Source organism: Plecotus auritus, assembly GCF_963455305.1.
Source record: "Plecotus auritus genome assembly, chromosome: 6".
NCBI classification, from domain to species: Eukaryota; Metazoa; Chordata; class Mammalia; order Chiroptera; family Vespertilionidae; genus Plecotus; species Plecotus auritus.
In genome coordinates this window covers 3,769,202-3,781,968 of record NC_137773.1, presented here as the reverse complement: position 1 = coordinate 3,781,968, position 12,767 = coordinate 3,769,202, and the positions used below count along the sequence as shown (strand labels likewise).

Sequence of the window (12,767 nt, the reverse complement as noted above, 5' to 3'; positions counted from 1 at the left end):
CATATTGCAGACGTCCCTCCCTGCCTCACCGTCCCCCGTGTCCACCTGGGAACCGGGATTACTGTGGGAGGAGGGAATGAGATGGATGGCAGAGCACACACCGAGGGGGCCCGAACAGGGGTCAAGCCTGGGGCGGGGAGCCGAGGGACATGTCGCTGAACCCGCCGATTCCTGGTTGGGAAGGCAGGGCTGGGCTGGGGACAGGGAAGCTGGGCAGAGCCTGCGGGGCATCCACCGCCTGGGCCTGGAGTTGAGGAGGAAAGGGCACCACTCCCTCCTGCGAGCACCCTCAGCTCCCTGGGCCCACCGGACGCCGGTCCCAGGCCAAGCAGGGGGGCCGTCATGCTACCTGGGGGCAGCGGGGCAGAGCCCCATCCCTCCCTGCCCTCGACCCCGGACACAAAGAAAGCCGACGCCCAGGCCTCTTCCTGTGAACTTTAATCACAACTCCACGGTCGTTGAGTCCCGGCCATAGAGAACATCCATACAAGGTCAGGGTGGGCAGGTCAGCGCGGCCCTACAAATGGAATCTCCACAGACTTGCACTTCAAACATGTATGAAAAATAAAATATATAATATTTAGCTTTATAAATCTCCCCAGGTCATCGCTTTGTCTTTAAAACAACCACGACCCCCTCCGTCCAATCAAGGCGGCCGCCTGGGGCCACGAAGCGCATTACCAGCCAGATGACGCCCAGGCCCTGAAAGGGTTCCGGGGGCAGCACTGGAGACGGTCAGATGTGCCCAGGAACCAACGTGGACTAAAACGCACCAACTGCTCGCCGCGAGGGAGACGTCGCACGCACGTGGGAGCCAGCGAATGGCTGGCCTTTTCCGTCGGGAAAAATAAATTCCCCAGAGCGTACCGAGGGGCTGGAAAAGCTGTCACGGGACCCGTGGCACCAGTGGAGAAGAAAGGCCTCTGAAAGCCGTACGGGTGACAAAGCACTGATCTGAGGGAGAGGCGACAGAGGGGACGAGAGGCGGCCTGAGCGCCCCTCCCGGCTCCCGCTCTGGAGCCACAGACACCCCCTCTACCTTGGCGGGGGCAGGCCACGCCTGGCTGCCTGCCCTCCTGGGTCACGGCATAGAGAACTGCGGGGGCAGGTGGGGTGGGGGCTGCTTGCTACGTGCTCAGTGGGCAGCGGGATGTACTCAACACACAAAGGTCACGGCCAAAAGGTCACGGCCACTCCAGCAGGACGGCTGCACAGCCTGTGAAGGGGACAGACAGAGACACGCACGAGACACCAAGGAGCCGGGGGTGGGCAGGCTGGGGTGCACTAGCATTGACAGGGGTTCCGAACAGCGCCTGAGGGTTTATAATCCCCCGGAGGAGGAAGTCAGATCATGGGGTCCCCCCCGCCCCCCCCCCCGGAGGCTCAGGGCTTTCCCCAGGGACTCTGGCCCTACCCCCAAAACAACGAAATCTGGGTACGGAACAGATAAGCCGGAGGCACGTGCTGCCACAGAGCCTCAGGCCCCGGGGACCCCAGGCCGTTCAGGCAGGAGGTGCAGACAGTTTAACCAGGGCGTGCGCAGAGCCCCGCCCCCGACCAGGAGGGGCGCTACAAGTCCAGCAGGCGCTCCTCACAGGTCTCCGCCGGCCACTTGGAGGCCCCTCCAAACACATCGACGTTGTTGTCCACCCAGGGGACGATGTTGCCCGGCATGTTCGTGGAGCAGTTGGCGATGTTGACTATCTCTTGGGCGCGAAGGACGCGGTCCCAGATGTTGAACTGGCTGAGCTCCCCCACAAACGCCTGTGTGGCGTCAAACCTGCCCCCAATGGTGTCCTGCGGAGGGGACAGAACCACGTCAGAGCTGCTCAAAGGCTCACCCCCCCATGGCATGGGAGCGGGTTGGCTCTGGGGAGAGGATGCCAGCTTGGAGAGAGACAGAGCTGGGGCCCGGGGGTGGGGGGGTGCGGGGACTGGGGCCGGGGAAATATCTTTACTCCATCACTCAGTTTACATGGGGAGACACTTGGGCAAAGTCCCAAAGCCAGGACTAGACCTGGCCTCACAGCTCCAGCCCCTCCCCAGGAAGAGGTGACAGGGAGGAGAGCAGGGCGTGGGCCAAGGGAGAGCCGGGACTCAGCCCCCAAGGCCCTTAGCGCCTTCTCCCTCCCTTTCCATCAGCCTCCAGCTCAGCTTTGAAGTCAATGCTCATCCCCGCCCCCCCGCCCCAACAAGATGGTGTGAGCAGAGCCAGGGGCCTCGCCCCTCCAGGTAGCTGTCGTGCCACGGGGTCCCCTCCAGCAGGCAGACAGCTGGGCGGGGCGAGGGGCTGGCCCACCTTTCAGTCCCTGGACCCACCTGCTCCTGCCCGAGGATCAGCACGCCCCCCGGCTTGATGGGGTGCCAGGGGGCCAGGTTCTCCCCGGTGCCGAGCTTCTCCCCGTCCTGGAAGGCCTCCCACATGCCGTCCCGCGTGGTCCAGGTGACACAGATGTGGTGCCACTTGCCATCACTGACAAACAGGGGCAGCTGTGCGACCTGTGGGGGTCAACGTGCAGGTGAGGCCCTGCGGGTTTCCCAGATGTCTGAGCTGGGGGGACGGAGCAATGGGGCCCACCGCTGTTGCCATCAAGTGGGGTCCCTCCTGGTCTCCCCTTCTCTGCTCTGTGGGTGACATGCCTGACCCACCCACCTCAGAGAGACCTTCGGGCTGGAAACACCAGGTGCCAGCAGACACTCAAGAGAAAGGGGCCCAAGTCCCGGGCCCCAGGGCAGCCCTGCTTTCAACCGGACACTCCTGGTCCCGGCTTGGCTGAGGGGCCAGGACACTGTACCGAACAAGCAGATGTGATAGACAGTGCCCCATGCTGGCCTTGAACACCCCGGGCTGGAGAAGCCACAGGGCAGGGAGGGCACCTTGGGCAAACGACGCTGGACAAGAGTCAGACCAGGCGCCTGCACTCACAGGGGAGGTCCCAGCGTCCCTGCAGCGCTCGCTGGGGACTGCGTGTGGGTGCCCTGCCATGCACAGGACAAAGGCTACAACTACATGTGAGTGTGGGGGAGGGGCATGCTGCGGGCATCCGTCCTCTGTCTCCCTGGGAGTGCTGGGCAGACCAGCTCCTCTGCCAGCTGTTGGTTGTTACTGCTGGTATCCAAGCAACCCCAGGCTCCACCTCCCAGCACCTGGCTGTTCACATCTTGTCTAACTGGAAAGGAAAACAAGGCTCTTGGCCCTCAGGGCGGTGTCCAAGGAGTCGTTTAAAACAATTAGTCCCCGGCTCCGGCTCAGAGGCGTGGCCACTGCTGGGAGGAGCCCCGGGCAGGTGGATTACACCACGTTTTCCACTTAAGCAAGCTCCACGCAAGGCGGCTCAGTACAGACAGAGTGAGGGGCTCGGGCAGCCATTCCGATGCTCAGCTCCAGCAAGGAGGCTGTGAGGACGCAGCTCTGGCCACGTGGCGTCTGACTTCAGAATGAATGTCTGAGTGGGGCTGCTGGAGGGGGTCCCGCAGACGCCCAGAGCTTGTCTCTTGGGGAGACCACACTCCTGAAAACCAGCCGTCTATTAAAAGGGGACATCTGCTTTGGGAAAGGTAAGACCGTAGGGACGAGGACCAGATCAGCGGTTGCCATGGGCTGGGCTAGAAAGAGGAGCTGACCACCAGGGAAATGAGGAAATCTGGAGGTGACGAAACCCTAGGTTCTAACTGCAGTGACGGATGTGCAGTGGACTGCATCTGTCAACGCTGGTCAACTCAGCAAAAAGTGTAAATGTTACTGCATGTAAATTATCTCTCAACACCCCCCCCCCACAAAAAGATACGCTCATGAGAGCCATCACACACACGCACGCGCGCACACACACACACACACACGCACGCACGCACGCACACACACACGCACGCACGCACACACTGTCCTCTAATCAGTGCAGCCCCGGGAAACACCCTCATGGACAGGCCTCAGGGCCCATGACAATTCAGGCTGGCACGCAGGCGTCCCAGCTCATTCCGTGCCTCCCTGACCTCTGGCCTGGACCCTCTGCTGCTTCTCCCCAGCCTCACAGCTTGGATCTCCACGAGCTGCAGCAGACAGCCCCCTGTGCCCTGCCCCCCGACGAGTCAGCTGTCCAGAGCAGGGCTGAGTCAGTGCAGAGCGGTCCCCACCACGAGGAGGACAGCCCGCAGCCAGCTGTCGGCGTCCCTGCGACTTCCCGAGACCTTTGCTGCCACCGTGACGAGGAAGGCGGCGTCCCAGCCGGCCTCACCTTGTCGTTGATGAGCAGCTCGATGGGGTTGTTGCCCCACTCGATCAGCACAATCTCGTTGGCCTGCCCAGGCACCGCGTAGGAGAACGGGGTGCCGATGCCGGGCGAGGCGCTGGATCGCAGCCACAGGCAGATGGTGAAGGCATACAGTTCGGGCAGCGTCTTCTTGATCTTGCCGTACAGGTAGTTTGTGCGGAGGGGGAGGGACACTTTGAATGCATCGGGCGACTTGAACGCACTGTTGCCTGGCGGGGAGAAGAGAGGCCAGCAGCATGTTAGCCGCCCCCCCTCCAGCAAGGACAGTGTCCCAACTCACCTGGACGCCCCCCTCCCCCACCCCCCAACCCCCACCGCCCAGTCAATCCTTCCATCCATGGAGCATCTGCTACAGGACAGCCACTGTCCAAAGTGCTGAAACTCCAGCCGGAACCGAGAGTGACCTCACTCTTCAAATCTTGAGGAAGCAGGTACAGACAAGCTGGACGTCGTTTTCTGGTTCAATTAAGCCAGAAAACCCTTTCTCGGTCAAGTCTTATTATGTCCTTGCACCCTCAGCTCCTTCAGCAAGGGCGGAGTCAGGAACCACTTGATGGGCATGGAGGCAGGACATGTGACAGGGTCCCAGGCACTCGACAGACACGTGTCAAGCCAGCAAGCCTTTGTCACTTCTCACAGGAACGAATCACCGCTGCCAGGGCAACAGAGTCAGGTGATTGTGTCCTGACTCTGCAACTTAACTCAGATGTGGCCTTTGCATAAATCCCTGACATGGATTGGCTCGTGGCGTGGCGTGGCGTGGCGTGGCGTGGCTCAGGATTTGCCCTTTCCTCTCCACTGGGGTAACAACCTGGCCAGAGCCTTGACCCTCCTGGACCCACCCGGGACTGGTGAGAATCCTCTTGGCTGTCCCCATGTAAACGATGCTTTCAAAATCCTTTAAAGTGATAGGTACTCTTAAATGGGCCTAAGCAATTTTCAATAGAGCCTTGACTTAAGTTCAAAATTAACAACAAAAAATAAACACATAGGAGGCAAGACCTGCCTCCGATCACCAGGTTCAAACATTTGCAGGGTTACCCCCCGCCCCCCCCCCCCGATTCTGTGAGCTGTCAGGCCAAAAGTTTCCCTCTTATGTGGGGACCAGATGCTGCCAGTGAAGGAGCCTAAATGCCCTCCTTTGACAAGTGTTTAGCAGGCACCACGAGGGGCCAGATGGTCCCCATTTGCCATCAGAGACAGGCAGGCTCCCAGGACCCAGAACCAAGTCAGTCCCTTCCTCACTCCTGCAGAACAGGAGCCAGAATGATCAACCTATCTCCACCGTGACTCACCCCCCCCCAAACTCCTTCTCTGTCACAGTACATAATACACGATGACACTCTTTGGAGCCAGGGTTCACGCCCGCCAGGGAAGAGCTTCTGAAAGCAAAGCAGCAGGGCCCAGCGCTACCCTCCCAAACTCTTGAGAGCAGGCAGCGTAGACGTGCCCAAATCTGGGCTCCACGTGTGGTCTCACTCCTCTCTGCTGATTGTGTAGTCTTTTTTTTAAAATATATTTTATTGATTTTTTTATAGAGAGGAAGGGAGAGGGATAGAGAGAAACATCGAGGAGAGAGAAACATCGATCAGCTGCCTCCTGCACACTCCCTACTGGGTATATGCCTGCAACCAAGGTACATGCCCTTGACTGGAATCAAACCTGGGACCCTTCAGTCCGCAGGCCGACGCTCTAACCACTGAGCCAAACCGGTTAGGGCTGATTGTATAGTCTTGCCTGACCTCCCCCGCAGGGCGCCTTCAACCCAGGCTGCAGGGCTGCTGGCCACCTGGTGAGGGCTGAGAAGACCTGGGTCACCTGCGGGAGCCAAGGGTGGGGCCAGGCCAGGCTCTAAGGCCCCACGTGAGGCTGAAGCAAAACTCAGAGAACCAGGAAGCCCTCCCCGCCCCCCGACGTTCCAGGGTGAGCAGCTGCACCAAGGCTCAGGGCCCTCAGCCAAGGAATGACAGAGCCACGAGCAGCAGCCCCTCTTTCCACTCTCTGCAGCCGCCAAGTATGTAATCTGCAAATGCCCATGCGCTTCACGAAGGCGTGATTATCTAATAAAGAGAAATAGCTTCTGCCCTTGCAGGTGGGCAGGCTTGCTGACTTAATAAGGCTGTGGTGTTGGTAATACCGTGAGCTTGGTTACGGCAGACAGGTTTAATCAGAGCCGGGAGAGCCAAGGGCAGGGGAGGGGGCCCATCCTACCGGAGCCGGTGCCCTCCGTTTATACCACACAGCTGGGAAGTTCAAGAGAAACTTAGCCAAAACCAGTGAAGGCATTAGAGGACCTGGCCCATGCATCAGAGGTCAAGCAGCCCTGGGGCCAAGGAGAGAAGGGACGGGTGGTGCAGCCTCGGAGCCTATCTCAGCGAACGACCTGGGAACAGAGTCAGCAGGTGGGGGTCCGGGAGCAGCCACTCCCTCACCCAGGTGGCCTGTCTGTAAATGGACAAGAGCGCCCTGGGCTGGGGGCCCCCCCTCTGCCTGCCCTCCCTGCTCTGAGCCCAGCTTCCCCGACACTGCAGCCGAGAATCAAGATCAGGGGGTGGGGGTCTGGGTGGGGGGGCCTGGAGGGGCGCGAGGCAGCGGGCGGCGACTAGAGCCGCGAGGAAGCACGGGCACCCACCTCGCTCCAGCTCGCTCACCCTCTGCAGCAGCGCGTTCAGGGCGCTCTCGGTCTTCTGCCGGTGAGCCGAGGTCTCATTGTGCAGCAGGGACTTCTCGTCCTCCAGCTCCGCGACCTTGCGCAGCAGCTGCCTCTCCAGCTCCCCCAGCCGCCGCTGGAGCACCTCTCGGAAGTCGCCGGGCAACGCGGCGTTGGACACGTTCCCTCGGATCTGGTGCTGGGGGGCGGGGGGCGGGGGTGGGGGAGGAGGAATGTGAGGGAGAAGCATTAAAGGCCAGTCAGAAAGAAAGAAACTGTGACATGCAGCTCTGACGGCCCCGCCACAGAGGGAGCATCACCCCAATGGAGCTGTGGCACAGAGGGGAGCGTTTCAGATGCCTTTTTTTTTTTTTTTTTTTTTTTTTTTTTATGGAAAGGATTTCAAAGTCAGACGATTACTTTGCGGCAGTATTTGAAACTTAGGAATCTCATTTTTCCCCTCTCAAAAAAAAAAAAAATCGATTTTGGCACCTCTAACTAGAAAGACAAAATGTTAACCAACATCTATCATTTTCCAGCAAAACCCCAAACGCAGCCAGGATCTTTTTTTTTTTTTTTTTGAGTTAATCAAACGGTACTCAACGTGGATGCACTTTCATCTAGAAATGGAAACAGCCCCCAGTGTGGGGCTGTGCGTGGAGACGTCACTGGAAAGGAGAGATCTAAGACAGGACTACCCTGAGTTCCAGGAACCTGGGCTTCTAATGCTGCTGCTACATCCTCCTGCCTATTCCTGTCACTCCCCTGTCACCATCGGGCTCGGGAGGAGCCTGCCGCTGCCCAGCCCGGAGTCCTAACCAAACCATGTGTCCCCCCCTCTCCGCGTTCCAAACTGCAGAGTGCAGTTACGAGGACCTGCCTCCCAGGGTTGTTGCAAGGGTTACAGTTAGATACTCTGTCTCCACGTCTTCAGTGCCCCCAATAGGTTAGCTGTTATTCATCATAGTGGGTTAAGGGATAGGCAGAGGCTGGAAACGCTGTCTGTAACCATCACGCCCCAGGAAATCCTCAAATTAGTGTTGCACTCATCACCGCTTGTCATTGAAACCTGGCTTTGCTGAGAAGGATTTTGGTAAACATGTTGCACAGAAACGTCCACACTTCGTAGCAGAGATGGAAATGAAAGGAAGATTTCTCTCTCTAAGTTCCAAACTGCATCCGCCTTCCAAGAGAGGCTGGGATAAGGTCCTCTCCCACAAAGCACGCGGGAAGGGCACCTTAGGACCGCGCGGCTCTCCGGCTCTCCGGTTCTCCGACAAGATGCCTTTGAAGTTAACCTGGCTTCCTCCAAGGTGAGTCCCGGTGCGGGGTGCGGCCGGTGACCCTCCAGCCCGCGCTGCGCTCGCGTCCCGCCAAGTCCCCCGCAGGTCCCTGCCCGCTCCGGACCACCCCGACCTGATTTAATAACGGAAACGCGGGAGGCCAGGGGCCGCTGACCTCACGCAGCAGCCTCAGGTCACCCCGCAACAGCCTCCGGGAGCGCGTGGGGCCCCGGGAGACTCGGAGACGTGCAAGAAGAGAGCAGGCCGTCCCGGTCGGCCAGCCCGAACCTCATGAAGTGAATGGCCGCCCACTGAGCTGTCCTGGCGCGCGGGGGACTTACAGGGTGGAGGGTTCGAGCCACGCAAGTAGGATCTAGAACTCCCGCCCCCAAACCCAGCTCATTCCATTCCCGCGTGGCCTCGCGGGCAGGACCGAGCGCCCCACCTCTGCCCGGCCGTCCCCCGCCCTTAGGACCCCTGCGCCCCGCTACCTCGAGGCTCTCCAGACGGTCCTTGAGGGTCTGCAGCGAGCGGCTGAGCTGCTCCACCATGTGTCCGGGGTCCCGCGGCAGGTCGCCCATGGTGTCCTTGCCCGTGGCCGCGCGGCCCGGCGCCTTGGCGCCCGCCAGCCCCTCGCAGCGCGCCAGCTTGGCCGTGAGCTCGCGGATGGCCTCGCGCTGCGCGCCCAGCGTCTCCTTCTGCTGCACGACGGTCTCGCGCAGCTGCAGCACCGCCGCACGCAGCTCCTCCTCGGGGCTCAGCGCGCCGCCCGGCGCGGGCATCGCGGGCAGCGGGCAGCCGGCGCGCGTCGCCTCCGGGGGCAGCGCCGTGCACACGAAGCGGCTGCCGGGCGCCGGGACATCCTGCGCCGCGGCGGCCACGGCGAGCGCCACCCCGGCGACCAGCAGCGCCAGCATCGCACCGTCGCCGCGCTCACTCCAGCATCCGCGGGTGGGCGCCGTCGGGGCGCGCGGCTGGGGAGCCTTCTGGGCGGGCGGAGGCCGGACGCGGCGCTCGAGGGTAGCGGAGCCAGAGTTCGCGGAACAGCCCGCCGCACACTGCGCTCTGGCTGGGCCGGCCCGCGCGCCCTTTCTTAAGCTGGGGGGTGGCGGCGCGTGGGGCGCGGCGCCGCGAGCTCTGATTGGCCCAGCCCGGCGCGCATCACGCGAGAGGCGGGGCAGGGGTGCCTTCTCGCCGCGGGCCGGCACGGGGGCGCGAGCTCCAGAGGCCCCCCCCCCACCAGAAAGAAAGGGCTGAAATTTTAAAAATCCCCGGGGTGCCCTTAGGAGTCTTGGCCGGCGAGTCTAGGTGCCCCTTGGATCCCCCGAGGAGGCCGACGTCGCGCCCAAAGAGAAGCTGGGAGCCCCCTGGTGCCCCGGCGCCCCAGGCGAGGTTGCTGGGCACCAGGCGCGGCGGGAGGACTCGCTTAGCAGTCGCCGCAGCCCCGAAGCTGGAGTGGGGCTGCCCCCCCCTTCCCAAGGGAGAAAGGTGAGAAATCCCAGGAGGGTCTTGAACCCAGGGCTGTGGTCTCGAGGCACCGTGGCTGGCGTGGGCTGCTGCCACTTGACCCTGAAGGCGGGAAGGAGACTCACGCGGCTCCCCAGGACACCCTCCGCATCCGCGTCCCTGATCCTCGGGTCCGCGGGGATGGACACAGGCTGCAGGCGCTGACTGCAAGGAGGGGACGCCCGCGCCCAGTGCGTGCAACAGGCATGGAGTGGGGCCAGGGTCAAGGCCACGCGCAGAGCTCTCGACAGCCCAGCAGATGGTGACCTTATTCAGCAATACCTGGGCGGGGTGGGGTTCATTCCACCGCAGTCATCATAATGGTGCCTCCGAGTAAAACCGCGCCCCACCCATGCACTAGTATATGGGGTGCGCACATGTCCAGTTTCTCGTTTTGAGACTCCTGTCCTCAGATTCTTGGAGAGAACAGATATGGACAGAAACCCCAAAAGGCAGGCGCACATTTGTTTCAAAATCTTGTCTGTGGTTTACAAACCAGTTCCAAGAGATTTTCCATGCACAGCTGTAATCTGAGCTGGTTCACTGCACGTTATAAATGGAAATCCTTATTTTTTCCTCTATGTTTGTAAAGAAATCCAGTTGCAAGGCCATTAATCACATTATCCGTTATACCAGAAACAAACGGATTTGTCACTTGTGCACAGAAGCTGAGGTTGATGCTGTATCAAACTGTATCAAAATAAATGAAATCATGATGATGATATAAAGTAGACTGCAGTGATTAATCTTCAGAAACCCAATTTTGATCTGCTTTGCACTTCAAACAATAGCTTCTGTTATGTAAAGAGCTGTTGGATATTCAAGGACAGTGTTGCTAAGTTATAAGGAAAGTTCTATTCATGAGAATCTCTTCATGGATGAAATTAGAGACAGGAAGTCTGGTCTAACAACACCCGAAGCAGAAGACAATGAGCTGGGTGATGGCTCAGGTAAGGGCATTCATTAATGGAAAAGGTGTGGGGTGGGCCTGGGGGTGGGGGTGAGGGTGGGTATTGGGCTAATGTCTCTTTTGGTCTGCATCACCAGCAGAGCAGGTATCAGCTTCACATTGTACATTTGACCTTGAATAGACTCATTCCTCCTGCATCTTTCTGACTCCAGCCCCTTGAAAACTCCAAAAGTTTAAAGGAGCTCACGCATACACAAATTGCAATCATGGAGGTAATGAGGTTGCAAAACGCTTTATAAAACGCTACATTTTAGATGATTCCATGAGGTACCAAAATCCAGACAGGTTCAGAATTACCCAGATAAGGATTTCACTTTCAATTTTCAACTCATTGGGTTGATTTTTTATTTTTATTTTTTAGGCCACGGTGGATCTTAATTGCATGTGACAATAGAGTACTATAGCCTCTATTGCTCCATATATCCTTTCTTGACACAGACCGAAGCATTTATATTTGCAACTGCTTGAAATACAGGCTGGTTCCTTTAATAATTAAATAAAATCGAGTGTTTCCAGAATTCTAATTTCCCCCTGCACAAAGAAAGCACAAAACAAAAATAACAAAGCATATATCCCCAAATAATTACTCTTACATTGCTCAAAAGAGATTGCTATGTGACACCTAATCAGGGACATTACCGAAGCCCCGATGGAAAGACGGAGGCATTTAAGGCTGTTGTTTTGTTTGAACACGGTGTAATTAGAGGGCTTAGGTAAAAGGGTGGATGCTATTTGGGGTTTTATTTTGTCTTCCTGATGGGAAGTCGGCTGGCTTAGGAACAAGGTTTCGAGGCCTAATAACAACTCTGTCACTAGCTAAGTGGTTTGGGACAAGTCAGGTAACCTCTCTGGACATCTGTTTGCTGTGTAGAAGATTTGGGGATTAGACTGGGCTCTCCAAAGATCCCCCCCCCCCCCCGCCATCCCCACCCCCCCCCCCCTCCGCCACCCCGGGCTCTGCTCAAGAGCTGGTAGTTTGAGCAAGAATCACTGTTCAGGGAGATGAAGGTTCCAGGACTTTGTTCTTCCCGTTTGTGTGACGAACCACCTGTGTCCAGGGTGAGCATGGGAAGGCAGGCAAGGGTGTGTGTGTACACAGCAGGTCAACATCCACATCCGGGGATGCTGTGGCTGTGATTGAAACCTGCTCTCCACAACAGGAAAGCTCACCCTGGATCGACTCACAGCACAGCAACCTTGTCTGCCTGAAGGATCCTGCCCATCTTGACTCATGTTCCCCGCGAGGGTGGGGATGAGTGGCAGAGACCAGGGCCCACAGGTTTCCCTGTGCTTGAAAAGTCATGCAGCTCTGCAGCAGTGAATCAGCACCACCCAATCTCTTAGTGTAACTGACGCAGCAGCCTCGTAACCACCCACTCATTCCCTTTGTCTCCGGGCTCCCAGGTCCGCTGAGAGCCCCAAGTGGACTCACGCCGTGTACTGGGAATCCTGATGAGCTTATTCTGCCTCCATTTGATTGCCCCATCTGTTTGGTTGCCTTGTTCTTCTCACATGCATTTTTTATCTCGGTCTTCTGGGAAATGTGCTAATTTCCACCATGGTGTCAGAGGACCCCATCTTACTCTTTCTTACATCTCCTCCTCTCTGTCTCAGTGCCACTTGGGAAGTCAAGAATGCGGTGTGAGCTCCAGAACAGCCACCAAGGACAGCTCCCTGCAAATGGAATTCGGGAGCTGTCCTCGGTGCTGAATTTCAATTGGGCAGACTGAAAGTGTGTGGGGTGGAGGTTTGTGGGTTTTTTGTCTGTGTGTGGTGTTTTTTTTTTTTTGTAGGGGGAGGGGTGGGATTCAGTGCAAATACCAAATGAAATGTAGAGGCTCCAGAGACTTGTAACTAAAACTCTTTTATGCCTAAAATGTGAAGGCCCTTTCAGGAGTGGATTTTTCCTCCACTAGACTGAACTCCACTGGTAGAGTAGAAAGTGCTTGAGCTTTGGAATCAGGCAGCTCTAGTTTCAACCCTAGTTTTGTAACTTGCCATTTGACCTTGAGAGGCTAGCTTAACCTCTCTGAGCTTCAGTTTTCTTGTCTCTAACATCAGAGCTAAATTTACTATGAAGTATTATTGTC

General features: G+C 58.0%; 1 protein-coding gene across 1 annotated transcript; it reads right to left on the bottom strand.

Annotated features, from left to right (window-relative positions):
* Positions 1-420: 420 nt before the first annotated feature.
* Positions 421-9,262, bottom strand: NPTX2 (neuronal pentraxin 2). The gene is made up of 5 exons (XM_080672241.1): positions 8,693-9,262; positions 6,901-7,117; positions 4,233-4,477; positions 2,320-2,499; positions 421-1,797 (listed from the first exon to the last, which is right to left on the bottom strand). Exons 1-5 carry the CDS (start codon positions 9,116-9,118, stop codon positions 1,570-1,572), a joined length of 1,296 nt encoding a protein of 431 aa, XP_080528367.1. The 5' UTR covers positions 9,119-9,262; the 3' UTR covers positions 421-1,569.
* Between the last annotated feature and the right edge of the window lie 3,505 nt (positions 9,263-12,767).